The sequence below is a fragment of the Microtus ochrogaster genome, chromosome 4 (genome assembly GCF_000317375.1).
Source record: "Microtus ochrogaster isolate Prairie Vole_2 chromosome 4, MicOch1.0, whole genome shotgun sequence".
NCBI classification, from domain to species: Eukaryota; Metazoa; Chordata; class Mammalia; order Rodentia; family Cricetidae; genus Microtus; species Microtus ochrogaster.
Genome location: NC_022011.1, coordinates 83,265,641 through 83,288,268, shown reverse-complemented (window position 1 = coordinate 83,288,268; position 22,628 = coordinate 83,265,641). Strand labels below are relative to the sequence as shown.

At 40.0% G+C, this 22,628-nt stretch overlaps 1 protein-coding gene across 5 annotated transcripts in view; it reads left to right on the top strand.

The window, feature by feature from the left end:
* The window catches only part of Chn1 (chimerin 1), a 154,854-nt gene that overhangs the window by 89,480 nt on the left and 42,746 nt on the right, over positions 1 to 22,628 (top strand). For 3 of the 5 annotated variants that reach the window (XM_005346583.2, XM_013345934.1, XM_026777441.1), the window contains one exon: positions 16,039 to 16,116. In XM_005346583.2, the coding sequence (XP_005346640.1) occupies positions 16,039 to 16,116 (78 nt within the window). Of the gene's footprint in view, positions 1 to 15,389; positions 15,823 to 16,038; positions 16,117 to 22,628 lie in introns of those variants that run through there. The other 2 variants (XM_013345935.2, XM_013345937.2) reach the window with 2 other exon arrangements.

Genomic DNA, 22,628 nt, shown 5'->3' with positions numbered 1-22,628 from the left:
GGACAATGAGGACTACTGAGAACTCAAGAACAATGGCAATGGGTTTCTGATCCTACTGCACGTACTGGCTTTTGGAAGCCTAGGCAGTTTGGATGCTCAACTTACTAGACCTGGATGGAGGTGGGGGTTCCTTGGACTTCCCTCAGGGCAGGGAACCCTGATTGCTCTTCGGGCTGAGGAGGGAGGGGGACTTGATTGGGGGAGCGGGAGGGAAATGGTAGGCGGTGGCGGGGAAGAGACGGAAATCTTTAATAAATAAATAAATAAAAAGAAAAAAAAACTTATGGAACATAACTAAAGTAGTGCAAAAAAAAAATGTTTGTGCCAAACCAAAAAAAAAAGTTTTGCCATTTTATCTGTATCTCCTTAGAAATCAACAGACTGACTTATATAAACTTAATCTTAAATAATAAAATTGACATTAGAGGAATGCCATACAGCAATCTTTAAAAATGACGCTTGATTTATCCATCCATCCTTCCTCCCTCCCTCCCTTCCTTCCTTCCTTCCTTCCTTCCTTCCTTCCTTCCTTCCTTCCTTCCTTCCTTCCTTCTTTCCTTCTTGCCTCCACATCTTTTGACCCATACCTTGCTATTCCCTTTTCTTATATCTATTTAATCTGCTAGTTTTCTTCATCATGCATATGGCTGGAGAGATAGCTCAGCAGTTAAGAGCAGTGGCTGCTCTCCCAGCCTGGGTTTGATTCCCAGCACCCACATAATGGCTCACAAGCATTTGTACCTCCAGTCCCAAAGGATTCAGTGTTGTCTTCTTGCTTCCACGGATACTGCATGCATGTGGTGCACAGGCATATATACAAACAAACAACAAAGACAATGTTTCATGTGGCCTAGCCTGGCCTTACACTCCTGACCGTCCTACTTCTACTTTTCAAGTTCTGGATTGTGGATGTATGACGTCATGGTGAATTTTAACTTCTTTTCTTAGCCCTGCCTTGGTCTACCTCAGTCCCCGACAAACTTGCATGTCCAAGTTTGGGACAGAATGTAGCTTCTTGAAGGGTTAGCTCAGTTTGTGAACACCCTTTCACAGAACTCTCCAGTGTGCCAGGGTTGCAATTCTCAAACTGATGATTTATACGAAAGCTACAACTTCGGCACAGAACTTCTGATAGTGGTTTATCCTCTGTAAGATACTCTTCTGAAGGTAACACAGTTATCTGTTTTCAAGGAGCATGTTTGATCATTGTGTATCAGTTATATGACCTTGAACAAGTCATGAACCTTAGCTTTCATGAATCTCAATTCATCCCAGTCTGATAATAGGGTTTTTTTTAATTGTTTTTTTTTTTGAGCTATACATTTTTCTACACTACCCTCTCTTCCTCCCCTCTCCATTTCTATCATCTCCCGTGACACTCACACTCCCAATTTACTCAGGAGATTTTGTCTTTTTCTCATGCCTATATAGATCCACGTATGTCTCTGTTAGGGTCCTCTTTGTCATCTAGGTTCTCTGGGATTGTGAATTGAAGGCTGGTTTTTCTTTGCTTTATGTCTAAAAGCCACTTATGAGTGAATGCATATTATATTTGTCTTTCTGATTCTGGGTTGCCTCACTCAGTATGATTTTTTTCTAAATTCATCCATTTGCTTGCAAATTTCAAGATGTCATTGTTTTTCCCACTGTATAGTACTCCATTGTGTAAATAAACCACATTTCCTTATCCATTCTTTAGCCGAGGGGCATCTAGGTTGTTTCCAGGTTCTTGCTATTACAAACAATGCTGCTGTGAGCATATTGTTGAGCACATGTCCTTGTGGTATGATTGAGCACCTTTTGGGTGTACACCCAACAGTAGTATTGCTAGATCTTTAGGTAGGTTGTTTCCTAATATTCTGAGAAATCACTGTCCTGATTTCCAAAGCTGCTCTACTGGTTTGCACTCCCACCAGCAATAGAGCACTCCTCTTACCTCGCATCCTCTCCAGCAGAAGCTGTTATCATTGTTTTTGATCTTGGTCATTCTTACAAGTGTAAGGTGGAATCTCAGAGTTGTTTTGATTTGCATTTCTCTCATGGCTAAGGATGTTGAGCATTTCCTTAAGTGTCTTTCAGCCATTGGAGATTCCTCTGTTAAGAGTTCTCTGTCTAGATCTGTACCCCCCTCCTTTTTTAAAAATTTGATTATTTGTTCTTTTGATGACCAATTTCTTGAGTTCTTTATATTTTTTGGAGATAAATCCTCTGTCAGATGTGGGATTGGTGAAGATCCTTTCCCAATCTGTAATCTGTTCTTTTGTCTTGTTTACCATGTCCTTTGCTTTACAGAAGTTTCTCAGTTTCAGGAGGACCCATTTATTAATTGTTTTTCTTAGTGTCTTTGCTACTGGACTTAAATTTAGGAAGTGGTTCTCTGTGCCAGTGCATTCAAGTATACTTCTCACTTTCTTTTCTATGAAGTTAAGTTTGTGTTTATATTGAGGTCTTTGATCCATCTGGACTTGAGTTTTGTGCATGGTGATAGATATAGATATATTTGCATTCTTATACACGTTAATATTCAGTTATGCCAGCACCATTTGTTGATTATGCTTTTTCCATATATTTTTAGCTTCTTTGTCAAAAAATCAGGTGTTTGTAGGTATATGGATTGATATCTGGGTCTTCAATTCGAGTCCATTGGTTCTTCTGTCTGTTTTTATGCCAATACCAGGCTGTTTTCATTAGTGTAGCTCTATAGTAGAATTCGAAGTCCAGGATTGTGATGCCTCCAAAAGTTCTTTTGTTGTACAGGATTATTTTGGCTAACCTCTGTTTTTCTGTTTTCCCATATGAAGTTGAGTATTGTTCTTTTGAGGTCTGTGAAAAATTTTGCTGGGATTTTGATGGGCATTGCATTGAATCTGTAGATTCCTTTGGTAAGATTGCCATTTTTACTATGTTATTCTACCTACCCAAGAGCATGGGATACCTTCCAATCTGATAGTGATTCATAGATACCAGTGCATTGATTAATATGGGATTGGGTTTTTTTAGATTTCTTAATTTTAATTTATGTGTGCTTTGATCATATGCTTGTCTGGTGTCATGGAATTCACAAGAATGTAACATTTTCTGTAACTGGAGACAAAAAGAAAGCATAGTTATTCAGCTAAACTTCATACTGTATGTTTTTTCCTGTGTGGACTCAGGATCCTTGAAATGTTCCTGCAAGGCAGGGAGGGACACTGGCCATTTTAGGTGAAGCATCTGCGATCTAGAAAACTTGTCCCTTAGATGTGAAATAGTTTGTGAGGATGGTGACCAAATGCATTTCTGTATGGGATGTGTCCCATGGGGTCAAGACGAGGTTGGTAGCTGTCAGTCGTATGTGGAGTCCATGTAGACCATGCTGAGGAATCCTATGCTGTGCTGGCCAAAGAAAACCTCAGTGAAACCTGGGAAATTGTTTATGTGACTTTCATCTGTCTTTCTTTATGACCTGCAGAAAGGAGAGTAATTGAAAGTCACTGGGAAAACAGATGAAAAGAGGAAGGTGGAAGATAAACCCATCAGTTCTTCAGCTCTAATGAACCAGGCCAAGAATGCCAAATTGTAATTTCTAAGCCAGCTGCAGTTTGGGGAGAATTTCTGTATCTAGGCCAATTGAACAAATAAAATATCTTTCTTGGCTGCTGACTAGAAAGTTGGGAAAGAAGCTATTAGAAAGTCACCCACAATTGACATTTCACCATTTTTAGGATTCAGTGAGGAAATTATCACTATTGACAAAGTCTCCATTTAAAGTTTGTCAGCAGAAGCCAACTCTTCACTCTTAGGACTAATAGCATTTTGGGTGCAAGGCAGGATGTTATCTTGCCTTGTGTTGTTGCTCACGATTTCCTTGGGCCTCAGGAAATTGTAACTATCTTCTAGCTTCCTAGTGTACATTCTAAAGATTCTAACCCTGAGAATAAAAGCAGAGCCTCTATAGGTTGGAACCTGGTGAAGTATTTCTTTCAGATTATTTTCTGCAAACTTTTAGGAATTTTTGTTTGTTTTTTGAGACAGGGTTTCTCTGTGTAACAGCCCTGGCTATCCTGGAACTAGCTCTGTAGACCAGGCTGGCCTTGAACTCACAAAGATCTACCTGCCTCTGCCTCCCAAGTGCTGGAATTAAAGGTGTGTGCAACCACTGCCCAGCAGGGATGGGTTTTATACTGACACTAAAATAATCCATGCTGAGGTTTCAAGGGATTCTAGGCTAGCTTTAAGAATACAGTCTTTTATTTTAAGAATGAACTCATAAAAGATATCCAGGCCTTTTAACCAAGTCCTCCTTGGTACCATCATAGAGCTTGAATACTGGACTCCGCAATATTTAAGAGAGTCGCTGCCCTTTAGGATTTTGATTTACTAAAAAAGGAGAAGTTAGAACACCAGAGATCAATTGGATGGGCCCTTCACCCACTGAGCATATCCCTGCAGAAACACAGCTCTCTCTTAGCTTTTGCAGTATCCCTATCTAGTGTCAACAGAGTGAGACTTCATTGTATACAATAAGAAAATCTATTTCTGTTCAATTTGTATTAAATTGTATATTTTTAAGAAAACAATATCCTCTCTTATAATGTAACTTTATTCTCTAATTGTCCCTTGTGGAAAATGCAATTCTCCTTTCCTTAAGTATCACAGAAATATTCAAATTCAGGGATGTGGGGAAATACAAATTTCAAGTCTTGTTTCATGGGAACAATAAAACTAAATAATTAATAAAGGATTGATATGGAAAGTGATAAATGTACAAAATTTACACTAATTCAACTTGTGAATATCAAATAGTGTACTTAGAATGCAGTGAGTAAATTTCTTTGGATGCTTAATTCTTGAGCCATGTAATAACGGTTTATCTTTATGAAAACTATTGATAACTAAACATGTATTAACATTAATAATATGAAGCATATCACATTTATTATATTTAGGTAATTCCTCACAACTTCACATTTTTTGATGTTTGGTTTAAATTAGGGTAGGCAACCTCAGATTTCCAACATTTCAGTCTTCAAAGTGCTGGCTATCATTTCATTATTAAGGTTGAGACTCTTAGCTCTTTGAAACTGATAATAGACCAGTTATTGTCACCTCCTAAGTAAACAAGATTTCAAGGCTATTGGAGTACCTTTCAAATCAGAAGTCCTCTGGAGACTTTAGAACATGCTACAGAAGTTTGTTACAATGTACAAGCAGAAGGGAACAGGAACAAGAGGCCTCTCCATCTCTTGACACTGTAACCCTTCCCATGCTATTTCTTAGAAATAGGGAAGCCTGTAACAATAAGGATTGACATTTTATAGATAAGGAAAGGATGCTATTACTAATGCTAATGCTGGGGAAATGGAATAGTAAACACAAGAAAACACACTTTAAATTTCTAAAATTCATGGTGGTAAAGAGACTTGACTAAGGTGTCAGCAGTGTTCTCACTCTGAGCTTTATATAAAGCAGAAATCCCTGCAGAAATGTCACAGTAGGCTCACATGGAGCCATGTCTGTGTGAATGTGCTTACATATTTGCACATGTGGTGGTTTTGTTACACACTGAAAACTATGTCGTTCTCTCATTTCTTGGACTCAGAACTATATTATATTTTAAAATTATTAAAAACTGTTAAGGATTTTTGCTTATATGGCTTCTTTCTGTTGATATTATACTGGGAATTAAAACAGGTTTTAAAAATAGTTATTTCAAGGAAATAATAGAATTACTTGGAAACAGGATAACATTATTATTATTATTAGATTAAACAAAAAAACTTTAGAAAATGGCATCATGAAATTAGTCATAGTAGTACACACCCACTCATAGACTGAGGCAGTAGGATTCCACTGGGTTTGAGGCCATCCTATTGCTACAAAGTGAGTTCAGCTGGTGTGGGCTACAAAGTAAATCCCTTTCTTAAAACACAGACAAAAAGAATGCTGTTGCTTTCCATTTGTGTAAGTCTCTCTAGACTGTACAGTGCTACTAAGGGGAAAGGGATTCTCAGAAATGATTCTGCATTCAGTTCATGGTGACACATTGTTTTGATTAGAGTATAAGAAGAAAATCTGATTATGCAGCTGAATAGGGGAAGGTTTTAGAAACTTTGTCAGATAATTGTGAATGACTCTCTTTGATACAGTACCATAATAAATTTATTTCCAAGTGGAATCTGAAATCCTGTGGTGTCTTAGTTGTACCAGAACCTCTTGGTGCATCTAGAACTTTGAGAGGATCCACCCACTGTGAATGGTCCCGTCTCAGTCATTTGGAAGATGCTGGTTGGTTCACGGAGTTATGTGGTTCTTACAATGTTGACACATTTTATAAGTTACAAAAAACACATGTGTCAATCCATCTCTTTAGAAAAGTCTGTTAAGTAGCAGGAATCTCTCACCTTCAGGATACCAGATACAAACTTGCCAAAGTTGTATTGCTTGAAAGGTGCAGTTTGTTACTGACCTCTTTTCCGAGAGTGGAAGGAAGTCTTTCTTCACTTATTTTCCAGATTCGAACCTTTTAAACTTTTCTAACATGACCACATTTCACCCAGAAAATTTTGAACAGTCCCTTTGTATAAGTCATAGAGAAATTAATTTTAAAATGATTCTTTGGTATACATATAATTTGACTACTTCTTTAAGTCTAAAGCAAATTTGCCTACTAATAAGATGAATTACTTCAGTTTTACATAATTCTCAACTGAATGCTTCATGCAAAAAGATTTAGACCATCGTTAGCATTTTTAGGGATGATTCTATTTTGCTTTTGATCATTAGTGCTAAGAAAGTTGGTTTCCCATAAATCCATAGTCCAGAGTGCAGAAATACTTGTGTTTGGGTCATTTCAGAAATTGTTGGTAATTCTGCCTAATCCCATGCCAGACTTCATTCATGAAAACAGCAGCTTTTAAAAGTTGACTTTAAAGTCAACTGTTCTAACACAATATAACCCAAAGACATACTAATTTGGTCTTTAGATGCTGAAGTATAATAACAAAAGTCTTTTTTCCCACCATAACTAAGCCATTACAGTTTTTAAGAGCAAATCATTGGAATATAAGGGTACTGTAATTTTTTGTCCAAACCAGAGTATTTTGGGCAGCATTTCTTGTTTTGGGTGGCTAGGCTACATGCACAGTGCAAAGTACACTCGTGCGTTCAGAACCAAGGCTAAGTGACAACACTTAGTGATATTCAATAGTGAGATTCATTGCTCACTATTGTTCATTAGGAACAGTATCATTGGTATAATATAATGCACTAAACCCTGTGCTCACTATCTTAAAATACTGACTCTTAAACAATAAGGACATTGCAAAGATATACATTATCACACATTTTCTCTCCTGTGTGTTTTCAGTTTATTGTTTTGCAGTTGTTTTGGTTCTCAAATGAGAATTTGAAAGCTCTCTACTATATGAGGGGTTTTCCTGGTGAGACTAATTCTGATATTAACAATGTAATTTTAGGTATGATAAAATATATCAGCATTTGTAACATTCAACTGATGGCATAGTTTGAAATTCTGACAGTGAAAAATGTAATGATTGCATCCACTTACATCCTCAGCTGCCCATCCTTATTCCAGTGTCTACCTTGCTTTTGAAAATGGTAAAATAATCTCAACTCAGAATGAGTTGCAGCCTTGAGTTTATAGAAGGAAAAATGATCAAACTTGGAACTCTGCTTGCTAAGGATAGGCAGTGCCCACATTCTCTTTCCTTCTCATATTGTCTTGAGATTTATTCTCACAGTTTTTACCCATGAAGGAACTTTCCTAGAACTTTGTTATTCCTTAATGCTATTCCAAAAATAAATTTTTGGGTCCTGTAAACAGCCTTTAGAAATGAGACCTGCAGCTCAGGAATGTGTCTCATTTCAGGCGGCCCCTGCCCCTCAGTGCTGCAAATGTCTTCAGTTCACTGTCTCCTCAGGGCAGCAGTGTTGCTGAGATACTTCTGTCATCCCAGATTTTCTCTCCCGCATGTCTCCAGTTCATTGTTTTGTAGCCATATTTACTGTCAAATGAAGAAATGGTGTTTTAAAAGCCCTTCTTTCTTGTATTCCTGGCCAGCCATTGGATTCTACTAATAACTGTAAAACAAAAAGAACATTTTTATGCATTTTCTTTATATTCAATATTTTCCAACAACTCAGAAAGGAGGCTGGAATAATCGTTCTCCTGCAAAATTTATGTGTGTCTTCCTTTTCTGAGCACCGTGTCAAAATGACGAGAGAAGCACTGGTCTCAACATTCTTCCTCCTCTCTGAGAGCTTTGAACGCTTGCTGTATTCTGGATGCTTTCTGTACATCTTACATATTTCATCTCAGCCTCCCAATATCTCTATTGGGGAGAGGTGCTCTTCATCGTTCATCCCTTCCTAAGACCCTAGATCACTGTTAAGTTGATCTGAGATTCATTTATAAATTATCTGACTCGTGAACCACATTATAAATAGCACTAAGCTTTACTTACTTTTTAAAAACTAATGTAATTAGCAATTAGGCAAACTAAGCTGCAGCCTCCTGTCTACATTATTTCTGCTAAGACTCTGTGAGATGATCACAAGCTAAACCATTGTGTGTACTTTGAGGGTGTTTAAAGGCACATTCATCATAGAAGGAAACAGAGATCTGGATGGAGGGCTGGAAAGAAGTCACCTGTCTCAGAAGCCCCAGGAGAGGGTGGAGCAGCTTAGAAGGAGAGTATAAACAGATTAATGGGGAAATCCAGGCTTTCTTAGAAAATGGGATTGGGAACTGAAGGATGAAAATATCTTTTATCCACTAATATGTACTCTAATAATGAATTCATGAAATATATATTTATCTCTTTAATATCTGACCCTTATGAAGACAGCATGTGGCCTTATGGCATTTACTAATTTTACTGGTGAAGCCATAGCATATTCTACTCCATGAAATACTTGTTAATTGAATTTAATTCAAAAGTGCTTAGTATTGCATTGTCATCCTCAGCCCTATTTGCAGTCGGTGTCAGTCATGTCCCTGGGTCTCCATGGAGCATAGCAGAGACGAGAGAGGCAGGATAGGAAATTATGAGGCCTGGATTTCCGTCATAGCTACCTTGATTCTCTGCTTCTAAGCAAATACCATAATACTGATGGATTTCCCATCTGAAAAACAGGAATGTGAGAACAGAATAAAATAACCTATGTAAACCGGGCGGTGGTGGCGCACGCCTTTAATCCCAGCACTCGGGAGGCAGAGGCAGGCGGACTCTCTGTGAGTTCGAGACCAGCCTGGTCTACAAGAGCTAGTTCCAGGACAGGCTCCAAAACCACAGAGAAACCCTGTCTCGAAAAACCAAAAAAAAAAAAAAAAAAAAAAAACCTGTGTAGCAAAAATTCTTCTGGAATCCTAAATTCTGTGAAAGAGCCCTGCTGCAGGGCAGCATAAAAGCTGAACCTGACTATTTTTTTGTTTTTGTGAGTAGATTGGCAGAATAATACAGTAGTTAAAATTATTATGAAGTAGGTTACTTCTTAATATGTAACATGTTTACAGAGTCAGGCTTGGGACAGAAAGCTTTTCCAAGGGCTTCAGACCTGTTCCGATGTCATTCTTTTTTTTTTTTTATTTTGGGGGGATATTTTTTTTTTAATTTAAACAACTGCTTGGCCCACTAGCTCTTGCTTTTTATTTGCTAACTCTTTTTTTTAATTTATTTATTTATTAAGGATTTCTGCCTCCTCCCCGCCACCGCCTCCCATTTCCTTCCCCCTCCCCCAATCAAGTCCCTCTCCCTCATCAGCTTGAAGAGCAATCAGGGTTCCCTGACCTGTGGGAAGTCCAAGGAGCCCCCACCTCCATCCAGGTTTAGTAAGTTGAACATCCAAACTGCCTAGGCTCCCCCAAAGCCAGTATGTGCAGTAGGATCAAAAACCCATTGCCATTGTTCTTGAGTTCTCAGTAGTCCTCATTGTCCGCTATTTAAGTCCGGTTTTATCCCATGCTTTTTCAGACCCAGGCTAGCTGGTCTTGGTGAATTCCCGAAAGATCATCCCCATTGTCTCAGTGTGTGGGTGTACCCCTCGCGCCGATGTCATTCTTAAACCCGAGGTAAATACCTCCTGTCTTCCTAGAGCAGCAGTGTTATGGAGTGGTGATTGAGAACACCTTTGCATTAAAACATTCTGGGTGTTGAGAATGGCCCCCTGCACCTTCTGCGTGCTCATCCCTGTTCACCAGCCTTTGCTGGGAAGGGCATTTCTTGGCGATGATAGCGAAGCCCTGGTCCCATCTGGCCAGGTGACCAGTTTAGCCTCAGATCTCCAGTTACAGTCCTGTCCTCTGTAGAGGACGACACCAGTGAGTAGGTGCTTTACGGTAACAAAATAGAACTAAGAGAAGGTAAATCTGACTTTATTCCTTTCTTTTGCCTCTCAAGGGTCTGTCATTTCAGGCTGAGTGTGTGTGTGTGTGTGTGTGTGTGTACTTCTTAAATTTTTTGATGAATTATTTATTTTTATTATATGTGTGTTGGTGGTTTTCCTGCAGCATGTCTGTGTAAGGGTGTCAGATCCCCTGGATTGCAGTTACAGACAGTTGTGAACTGCCATGTAGGTACCAAGAATTCAACCCAGGTTCTCTGGAAGAGCAGCCAGTACTCTGAGCTGCTGAGTCACCTCTCAGTCCCTTCTCTTAATATACCATTCATTTGCAGGCCTCATCCTTATGCCTCCAGCCCTATTAAGCATTGATTTTCAAGAAAGACCACATACTCAGTCTAATGACTGTCTCGGGCAGGAAGGGCAGCAGCAAAATTAGAGATTACTAAAGTTTTCTCTAATTTATTAGAAACCTTTGAACTGGAAGGAATTTCATAAGTTGAAATATTATGGATATGATATAAAAAGTTTTTTCAGGAAGTACCCAAAAGGAAACTAATTTTATTTCTTTGGGGGATGGTATTTCATCTTAAGGTTTGTAATCCATCCGGGAAAGTCAGGTCAAGATCAAGGCAGGAACCTGGAGGCAGTAACTGATACACACATGACGGAGTTGTTTACTGGCTTGCCTACTCCACTTTCTTATACCACCCAGGACCACCTGCTCAGGGATGTCACCACCCAAAGTGGTCTGGGTCTCCCCACATCTAGCTGTATTTCTTAAATATCGTCACCTTGCTGTAAAGCATGCACATAGTAGAGTCACGGCACAGACTAGTTTACAGCAGGTGGTGCGGTGGACAGTGGTCATGTCTGAACCATGTTCCTGAGGACCCTTCTTTGTGTATTGGTGTTTAAGGAAGTGAAGTCGTGTGCCTTCAGACCTCTGTTACCATTGCCAGATGAAGTACACTACTCTGTATCCCCATGCGCCATACCATCGCTACTCTGACGTGCTCCCCAACTGACCCAGCATGACATACCTTATCTGTTTAGATAGCATGGTTTTGATCAATATTAGGGTACTGCAATAGGAACTGTGATGAGGAACGAGTTAGAAGTTATAATCTGATTCTTGCGGTGACTGAAACATTTAGCAACCCAGCAGATGGAGGTTTCCTATGAAACATAAATATTTATTAATATGAACATGACTTAAGGAATTTAGAAATCCTAATCTAGAAGTCTCTAATGTTTGACTTAAAGTCCACTTGGAAATTTTGGTTAACATTGAATCTAATAGACAGCACAATCTACATATAGCAGTACTAAGTGCCTGGTGACATAATGTGCTGAAGACAAATGATCTAGGATGAGTACTAACCTCTTAAGAATTTGTGTTAAAAACAGATACTGTGAGAGCTGGGCGGTAGTGGTGCTTGCCTTAATCCCAGCACTCAGCTATATACACCAAGAGTCTGACATACATGTTAAATTAGAATTCTATCCCCAAAGCACCTCATGTCATCTCTCCAGCCTTTGGCCTTGGGTTTTTAATTCATCCATAGTCACATAGTATACTAGCCCTAATCTCAGAAACATAGACCCTTGAATATAAGGGAAAGAAGGGCAAACTTACTTATTAGTTACTTTTTGGCTCAAAATCATGACAAATTCTTCTCACGTATTATCTCATTTAAATTCAGCCAGAAGCATTTGGTTTGTCCCATACCCTTCATGCTACTGCTGAAATCATGGGCCTGTCTTGCCAGGCTGGTTGTTATTATAGTTCACGGGGTGACTGTGATATATCTTATAATTAATAAACAAGTAAAGGACTCCTAGGTTTACAGATGAGTAAGGTCACACCTAATATGTTTGAATTTTCCAAAGCTTCCTGGAAAAAGGAGTTTGGGTTGAGCTTTGAAGAGCATCTGCTACTCCATGGGACTGAGAGTTGAACTTGAGGAACCATCAGTTCCTCTTCCTTTTCTTCATTGGTCTCCTCTCTCTCCCTCCCCCCCCACACACCTCTCTCTCTCTCTCTCTCTCTCTCTCTCTCTCTCTCTCTCTCTCCTCTCATAGTCTGTTATCAGCGTTTGAAACTGGAGGCAGATGAACCACCAGGACAGAAGAAATAACCCTCTCAGAAAATAAGTTCCTCTTATTTTCTCAACTGTGTGGATATACCTTACTAGTTAGGACCTCCGTTCTGCTTCCACCTGTCTATTCTACTTTGGGGATTTAGTTTCATGGGTTTCAGTTCTCTGAAATACAAAACAAGGATAATATATGTATGCCTTACAAGGTTTATCTGTGGATTCATGAGATTAGATATGTAACCAGCAGAATGCCTGGTACATAAGTACTCACTGACAAATTATAGCCATAATTAACAATACATGGCCAGATACATGGAAGCGTAATGATACACGCTTGTCTACAACATCAGAACATTTACAGTGGTTCAGAGTCTCAGAGTTTGCACTTGAAACTGGTCCCCAAATTTAACACAAAAGTAGCGTGATTGTTCTCGTGTTGCAGGGACAGTACTGGCCAAACCTTTGGCAGTTATTTGGTATAGCTATTTGACATACATACATACATACATACATACATACATACATACATACACACACATACAACATACATACATACAACATACATACATACAACATACATACATACATACATACATACATGCATACAGTGATCCTATAGTTTTGATTTCTATCTCCTTCAAGGCCAAGCTGTAATTAACTTAGCATGTCTTGATTAATAGAAAAGTTAAAAACTATAGAACTCTGCTGAGTCTTTAATAAACTTTATCTCTAGACAAAATATTTACTTACCTGGCCATTCATTTTTCTGGACAAGCCTACTCTTTTTGTGCAAAGTTGAATTTCAGTTATTTTAGATGAAACACAAAGGTTGATATGAACATAATAGGAACTCGACCAAAATATTTAAGAAAAACAAAACCAAACAAACCCATCATTCAGATTACACTTGTAATTGTTTTCTTTAAGTTAGGAACTTTGCTTTATACATTGTTGAAAAATTAAATACCATTATGTTTGCCTTTGGGGCCTAATTTTTTTTTTAATCTGATGCCTACTGAGGACTGGGTTAACATGACTTTGAGCTGAACTTAACCAAGGTCTTGTTGCCCTGATGTTTCCTGTCGTCACAGGACAGTCGAGGCCTGAGCCGAAGAATCATGTTAGGCAGGAAAGCATCTTTCCAGTGTGTCTCCTCTCAGTCTCATTTTATAATCTATCGATCATCTAAGCCTGAATTTGTAAAACTGAGCCATGCATTTGAGTAAATGTTACTGTCTCCCTTTGTCATTTGCTTAAATTTCTTTTACTACAAAGGATCTAGTGTGGTTGACTAGCATGCCTGAGGCCCTGGATTATGTTTTCATTACTATAAAAAATAATTAAAGTAACTGTGTGTAGACTCAAGAAAATAAAGATAATTGGCCCTCAGTCATGGGGCTGGAGAGATGGTGCAGGAGTACTTTCTGTGCAAACATGAGAACCTGAGTTTGGGTCCCAGCACCCACATAGAACCATAGTATGGCAGTGTCTGGGCAAAAGATAGAGACAGGCAGAGCCCTGGCCCTCATTCAGCTCCTTGGCCAAATCAGTGAGCTCCACATTCAGTGGGTGACACTATCTCAGAAAAAGAAGGTGCTAGACCTTACCAACCACAACAGCCAGCATTGGTCTTTCCCTTTACAGGTGCACCAGTTATTGCTTCCAGTGTCTTAATATAATTTCAAGATGTCTCATATAGTAATTAAATTAGAATTTTTGGTGGAATACCTTCTATATTTTATGAAAACTGAGATAATATGAATTTAGTGATTAAGTTGATTGAATTTCTGCTTTGGTTTGGTTTGAGTCTAAAGCTCAAACCCAAGCCCTTGTACAGTCCAAACACATGCTTCTACTGCTAAGCTACAGCCTCCAGCCCCCAATTAGTTTAAATACAAGACTTCAGATTTATTGTAAGAGTCATTATATAGCCAGCACAAGGAAATAGAGGAGAGATGGTTAAAGAGCCAAATGGGAAAGCCTGAACCTGGGTATGATGGTGCACACTGTTCGTCCCAGCACTTGGGAGGCAGAGACAGGCAGATCTCAGTAAACTGAAGGTTAGCTTGGTCTATACAGTGAGTTCTTGGATAGCCAGGGCTATATAATGATTTCATGTCCTGAAGGGGGCAACAGACTGAATTTCTCCTAGCTCCTTAAGGAACTGTAGTCATTGCTCTTGAGTGAGTAGAACTGGGTTGGAGTCTCAGCTAGCAGCCCCTTTTTCAAATGTACCAGATCTGGTAATCACAGCCACACTGCCCCTGGGCTCTGTGCAACTGAGGGATTATTCTTACCTCCCTTCCTCTGACCTCAAACTCTGAACAGAGTTCAGACTGTTGAGACTAAAAACTAGCATATTGGTGTTATTAATTGTGTAGATCTCCAATTTAATACACAGAGTGCAGACAAAACTACTCTCGAGGATATAAGTGGTGCCACATGCATGCTTTCTATTCTGGGGGAAACGCAACACTTAAATTCCTTTCTTTCTCATCAAAGTATGTTGCCATTTTTGTTCATCTTTAATAAAAGTGGATTTTAATTAGCCAGCCATCACAATGCACAAATAAGAAGGCTCAATTCATCTCGGAGCAGCTCATGTCTCACGCGATGCACAAAGAAAGACATGGGCTGGCCTTTCACAGCTTACCTGGCAGTAGAGATTTTTGTTTGTTTGGTTTTGTTCTTAAATGAAAACCTGGTGCTGTGTGCTAATTTTCCTCTGCCTTTAATGATGACTCATTACCTTCCTACATATTTTTTTTTTTCTTTCCTTGAGCCAGCAAGAAAAATCTTGCAGGAGAGGAGGGGGAAGCAGTGCGTTGAGGAACACAGTACTTAAATACTGTTACTGGGTTTTCATTGGCTGTCTCCTCTCTTACTGTAGCCAGTCTAGTGCTTCCTCCTGCAAATCCCTCCCTCCCCACCCCCTCCTGCAAGTGAGTTCTCCCGGTGTCTGTTGCTAGCGACTGACTGCAGGCTGTATGTAGGCATCTCTCATTCAGAATGGACATTGATGTGCTGAGCAGAGAAGAAAGCTTCCAGCGATGTTCCGTTTGTCACAGTTGTCTGGCTTTTTAAAGGACTCCCAGAGAGAGATACTGTAGGTTCTGTATGGTAGCACAGATTGATTTCTTCTCCAGACTCTTAAGTTTCCAGAAGCTTAAATATAGAGCCCTGTTTTAAAAAAAGGAAGAGAGAATTTGCGTGTTAATCGGCCTTGTGAAGAAGTGCTTCATCACCCTCCCGCACCTCCCCGTGCTCTGGCGTGTGGTGTGGCTGTGGCTCTCTAGGTTAGGATTCTGAACTGGCTGCAGCAATGCTCATGTGTTAGCTGAGTAGAGTTCTCCGACAGTCACAGGCTGCTTGCTACAAGGTTGTTTTTGTTTTTGTTTTTTTCCTTCCTTTGAATTCCAAAATGCCATCCAAAGAGTCTTGGTCGGGGAGGAAAACTAACAGAGCTACAGTTCACAAACCAAAACAAGAGGGCCGTCAGCAAGGTTTATTGATAGCAGCATTGGGAATGAAACTGGGTTCTCAAAAGTCGTCCGTGACGATCTGGCAACCTCTGAAACTCTTTGCTTATTCGCAGTTGACATCACTTGTTAGAAGAGCGACTCTGAAAGAAAATGAACAAATTCCAAAATATGAAAAGGTTCACAATTTCAAGGTAAGAATGTTTGTTTCTGACCCTTTTCCTATAAGAAGCACTCAGTACTTAGAAGGTGTGGTGTTAAAGGCTCATCTTCCAAAGCCTTTGAAAAATTGCATGATTTGACTGCAGTGTTATTGCTATTCAAGGAAAGCGATGTCTAAATCCCAATTTTATTTAAGGAAGAGGTGAATAAAACTCATAGAACTCCAGCCCCATTTTTCTCAAGATGCTGTAGTAATGTTCCCTTTAATTACTGTATATACATTGGTAAGTCTTGATTGGTATTATAAAGGTCTCCGAATCATGAGTTAGGCATTGCATGTATCTGTGTTGCAGTATGTCTAAATACCTTTGTTGGCGATTTCAGGGGGATTAGCTCTTACATGTTGGGTTCTGGTCAAAGGCTTTGCTGTAGCAGGCATGTGCAGTTGCATCTGGAGTGAGCAGATGGTGTGCCTTTCCCATAGTTTCTGTCTTTTCTCCTCCCTCCGTTAATAAACTGACCACGATTAAAGGAAAATTGCTGCCCTGCAACCGTAGAGGCTGTGACTGACAGCTTCCCTTCACTTCCTCGGGGTTGGCTTTCACCTTTGTTTTTAATTGCTGCTGTGGCATGTTTTATGCAGTGTACCCAAATCTTCTTTTATGAAGGTGATATGTATGATGGCCTGAGCTGTGTCCAGATCTTGCCTGTACTTACTGCATGGTATACGGCCTTGAAGTTGTGCCCTTTGCATTCTAGTTCAGGGGGTATGCAAAGTGAAATCATGTGTGAGGAGACCCAGTTCCACTTCACAGCCGATGAGCCAGCATTTCTGTGGTAACTTCCTGATAGTTAAAAGTTGTCTAAGGCTCAAGAATATTCCGTTTTGACAGAAAATCATTCATGCTGATGTTAGAATGGGAATATTTGTTTACAAAAAGATGTTAGAGCTCGAAATTTTTGTCTTTGATATGTTAATTTATTCAATCTTTTAAATATTTATTTGTCATATCAGAGGCACCAGGCTCTCTATCAAGTGACTTCACCCCAGCTTTATAAACCACCCTGATTTTTAACACCAGCATTTATTTTGCTCACGCTCAAAACAAAAACACTATGCCTCAGTGTACCCTGCATTTTCTATAGTGAGGAATAGATTGTAGTCTTCATACCTTTTGGGATTAATCATATGAACCGTACTTTTCAACTGGCATTTTTGCTTTAAAATGGAGTTGAGACAGCTCAGAAGATCAAACCTTGACAGGAGATGGAAATCATGAGCACACTCAGTCTTAGCCACATCGTAAACCAACTCAGCCTCTTAAGATCCAGAAGAAAACAGACAAACAAATGAGCCGGCTACCGGACTCTGGTGATTTATAGCCTGGTCTTGCAGGACTTTACAAGGAAAATGGCCCCCTAAAATGGCTATTAAGTTTGTAAGCAAGAATCACCTGCATGTTCTAGAAATTCTGGGACTTCCAAAGCATCTTCAGAGAGGTGCAGTCTAGTTTACTAGGTAAAACAGGCCTGTGAGATTGTCATTTTAGTGCTAAGTCGGTTTCTGTAAATATTTTTTGTCATTATTGTTTGGAAGTAAACACGTCTGTTGAAAAATTTGCATAAACAAGCATATCCTTTCCCCTCTCCTGCAGATCATATCTTTAGTTCTTTTCACATAGCTTTATAAGAAGTGAGTGCTGTGTGATCAAGTGTGACCCTCGCCACCCAGGTTACTATAAAGACCCCACCACACACACAACTGGAGACAGAACCTAGAACCTTGCATGTGCTGGGCAAGCAGTGCAAACTCTGTCCCTACCCTACCCTACCCTCTGTCCTTCTTTTTCTTTATTTGGGTTTTTTTTTTTTTCTGTTTTAAACACATAAAACATGGGGGACTTCTCTCTCTGGAGTAGAAGCTGAGGCCCAGCTGAGACTTGCTCTCCCACACTGTCCTTCGTCAAGAAGAGCCTCCTGGGAGACAGAGAAACATGGCACACAGTGTTTAAAATCTCTAAGGTCAGGAGTCTCAGAATCCAACTCTTCCTGTTATAAATAGCTCCATTATTTTTAAAATGTGCCTGTGGAGTAACATTATTTTAAAAAAAGAAAAGAGAAAGGGTCATAGTTGACTTCAGAGAATATCCCTGAAAGGATTCCAGCCCCCAGCGGGAGTTCACTCCCACACAGATGCTGGCTTAGAAGGGCACTGCTTGTCCACATATGCAGTCAGGTCTGCTGTGGGAAAGCTGGAGTGTTTCCAGGATGATTGTCAGTCATGTGACCTGCCGATGGCTCTCTCTCTATCTCTCTCTCAGTGGAGTGTGTTCAGAGTAACTTCGCCCTCACCAAAGCCTCCTTTCAGGGTGCCTCTTGAGCTCCTGTTATGTAATGCTGCCTGGTGCTGTGTGCAGCTGTCAGCCCTTCTTTGGGGGTGAATCCAAGACACCGGTTACCTTTGGTGAAAGCATTCAGCAAGGCGGAAGCCATTTGGAACAGCTGACCCTGTGATTGGAGATTTGTAGGAGAAAAAAAAAATCTGCTGTTACGTAACACTTTCTCCTTTTCTGCTCCCACCTCGCCCTCCCTCCTCTTCCCTCCCCTCCCCTCTGTTGTTATCATTTGAGAAATAAATATACCACATTCTATATTATAGTATAGTAAGATGTCAATATTAATTTTAGCATAATTCCAAAAATGCTAGAGGAAGGGATTCTGGATATTTTTACCAAAAAGTAAAATAAAATAAATGTTGCAGGAGACACGTTTATCCCAACTTGAGCATTAGATGTATATAATGTATGATAACATCACTTATTACCCCATAGTTTTTTTTTAGTTCACACATAAATTTGTACATATATATTAGGTATCATGTGATGTTTCAATCTGTATATATGCTTTATTTAATTAACATAAAATTGTATATATTTTTAACTAATCAACTTCTTTTAAGAATTACTCTATTCTGAGTTGGTGAGATGGTTCTGTAGGTAAAGGTACTTCCATGACTCCTGGCTGAAGGATTTTATCTCTGGGCCCTACATAGTGGAAGGAGAGAACTAACTCCCCATAGTACCTATGCACCCCGAAACACACCCTAAATAAAGCAAATTTTTAAAAATTTTTAAAGAGTTTTTCTTTGTCCTAATAACCACATGTAGAAAACACAAAAAAATGTCAAAAGCAAAGCAGAAACAGCCAGCTTCCCCGCCTGCTCAGTCATTGTAGCCTACTTTCCAGGCTCTGGGAAGGACACTGAGCGCTGATGTGTCCTGGGGCATTGCTTGTGATGTGTACCATTGCTTATGTGGCCTGAATGCTTAATGTCTCTAACCTCTTTCTGTAGTAGGAAACTTAAGTTCCTGGCCCTCTAGGCTCATGGTAGTCACTACTTTATTATGACATATTACCTCTGACTGGACATTTTTTTCTGGATTTGTATTAATTAGTTTATGAAGAGCGACTGAGTCTCCCCTTCCACCTAGTAGTAGAGATTACAGTGTGGTAGAGAGCCTTGGATGATCCTGGGGGCTCCCACTCAGCTCCCAGGCAGAGTGAGGTTTACATAAGAATATTTGAGTGTTTCATGTACCACAGTGTACAACGAAATCCTCTTAATTTTTTATTCCCTCCAAGTTGAGTTATAAAATGTTTTGTCTAATTAGTTGCTTAATCAAAAGGTTGTATAATACAAAAATCAAGAAGAGATAAAGTAATAACAGAAATCTGGCTACCTGGGCAACTTAACTAATTAAAAGAAAAACATATTAGCAGTTATAAAGCTAGGGCATAGCTTAGTAGTAGAGCACTTGCCCAGCGTGTGCAAGACGCAGAACCTAATTCGTAGCTCTACACAGAGAACTTACAGTGAATAGTACTTTATGATGACATTGGTGTATTTGTTAAGGTGGTAAGTGGGTGATTTTAGTTTCATGTACTACTTGCCTTCTGCATGCAGATGAGAGATGTCAGATATTAACAGATTTAGTGTTGCCATGTACCGACATGAGTCCCAAAGTGTGAATTGGTGATATAATTCAGATAATCCCATGGCAGGAGCCTTATGCAATAAGGCTAGTGATTCAGGACCTGCTAGATGAAGAAATAGCAAGCACATGGCCAGCAGACAGCATCCTGCCGCTTGGTAACCAGAGGGCAGCAGTGTCCACACTCACACTGAAGAGGCCTCTCCCTCCTAGGACACAACACAGATCCAGGCCCTCTGCTCTTCTATTTGATACGTATCTAAGAGTTTTGTTTCTTTCACTGCAGAGAAATGTTACGTGCAGTGATTGTGCCTTCCGATTCCCTTGTGCCGTGCCCACCAGCTGTGCCACCTCTCTCCTCTCCCCATCCTTCTTTCCCTTTCTTGCCACATGTGGTAAAGTGCTGGCAACTGGCACGTGTGTAAGAAGTGTGGACTGTTATTTTCAAACCAATTTTTATGATGGCAAGAAATCCCAACAAAAAAATTATTCTGAGGACCTGTATTGTTTTATATTAACCATATTTACATATTTTTGAAAATGAATCAAAAATCATGTTTTAATCTCTGTGCCTTTTTTTTCAATTTTGTGATAGAATGTAACTGTATAGCCCAGTCTGACCTTGAACTAATTATGTAGCCCAGGCTGGCCTCAAGCTCCAGCTCCTCCTGCCTCATCTTCATTAGTGTGGTTAGCCTGAAGTGTCTCGTTAATTTTTTGCAGTAATGTACTGTCCTTTATGGACATGAACATGGAGTATCCCACGTGAGATTTTAAAGGAGTAGCTTTTCTGTAAACAAGAGGTTAAAAGAACTGCAATGTGTATTTTATCTTAAGCACACTCCCCCTCTCCTCACTTTGAATGTGGGACAAAGATGACAAAAATAGTCCAGATTAGTGCATACTGGGGTTCTCTCTGCCTCTACAGTCAAACAGGGGAAGACTGATGAGCAGAACTAGGAGGTTGGAAAAGTCGCCTATGTGGTCCCTGTAAGAACGTCACTTCTGTTCCCTGGCATAGTGTTCTGCTGTGTAGACCCCAAAATAATAAAGAGCCATGCCTCTGCCTCTGCTGTCCGGAAGGCTGTGCTCTCTGTGCTGTCTCTGCCCCAGCACCACAGCCTTCTCACCTTACTCTCCGTGCTGATGGCTCTGATACTCCAAGTGCAAGCCTAGATCCGTAAGATGACCGTAAAGAGTGTGCATCTCATTAAAACCCAGAAAGAAGCATTTCGCAAAGGGTCCTGGTGGTTTGCTTAGTCACATTATACTTCACAGCCATTTCATGGGCAGGAGTAGTTCTACATAACTCGGAAGTAACACGTTGTATCTAGATTCTCACAAAGCATTGCTTTTTAAAGATTTGTTTTTATTTCATGTGTTTCTGTGAGTGCCTCCTTCACTGTATGTGCATCACATAAGTACAGAGACACAGAGGCCAGAAGGGGGTATCAGATCCCCCAGAACTGAAATTAAAGGCAATTGTGAACCATCTGCTGTGGAAGCTGGGAACTGAACCTGGGTCCTTTGGGCAAACAGTCAGAGTTCTTAACCACTGGTCCATCTCTCCATTAGTGCTAAGATATTTTGTAATCTGGTTTTTTTTCCCCACGTTTCACAGTTTTACTTCCCTTATTGGTACTGCCTTTCTGGTACAAATTACCTTTTGTGAAGGTGTACAACATTGTCTCTTTTTTTATTTTTCCCATACATATTTGCTAGAATGTTTTTCTTAAAATGATCCCATTGGGTCAGACATATCTTAGAAATAGCCTCTTGCAGAATTCCCTCCTACACCCATGTGACTCAGAAAAATTTACTCTTACATACCCATGGTATGTCACTGTTAAATACACTAAAAGAGAAGCATACTTACAGTCTTGAAACTTGTTGTCCACACTGTTTCTCAGATCTGAAAGGAGACTGCTCCAGCTTCCCTGGCATGTTCTCCACCTCCTCATCACTCATCCCTCACATGTGTGTGAGCAGCTCCTACATGTTCACCACCCTGCCAGACATGCAGAGGGTAGAGTAATTGTCACCTGATCCTTGGGAAGCAAATACCAATCTGATGAGAAGAAAAGGAAACATGGATGTTAAAGTCCTTTACTAATGCCCTCCTCCCTAGAATTCAGTGTTCAGTGTGTGAACATGATGTGAAGGGGCTGTGAACATCACGCTTCTGCTCGTAGGAATGTGGCGGCCAGAAACAAATATGCAACTAGAAATCCACAATAGAGTCCTTCAAGCTTCTGGCAGGGTTTTGATTTTTTACTTTTGATGTTGGGATTTTGTTTGTTTTTGTGAGAAGAAGATAAGATCTACCTTGTTAAATATTTAAATGTGCTATTAACTGGGCACCATTAACTAGCCAATGTCATTAATTAGGTACCATTGACTAGCCAGTGTCATTTACTAGGCCCTGTTGACTAGCCAGTATCATTAACTAGGCCCCAATGACTAGCCAGTGTCATTAACTAGGCCCCGTTGACTAGCCAGTGTCATTAACTAGGCCCTGTTGACTAGCCAGTGTCATTAACTAGGCCCCGTTG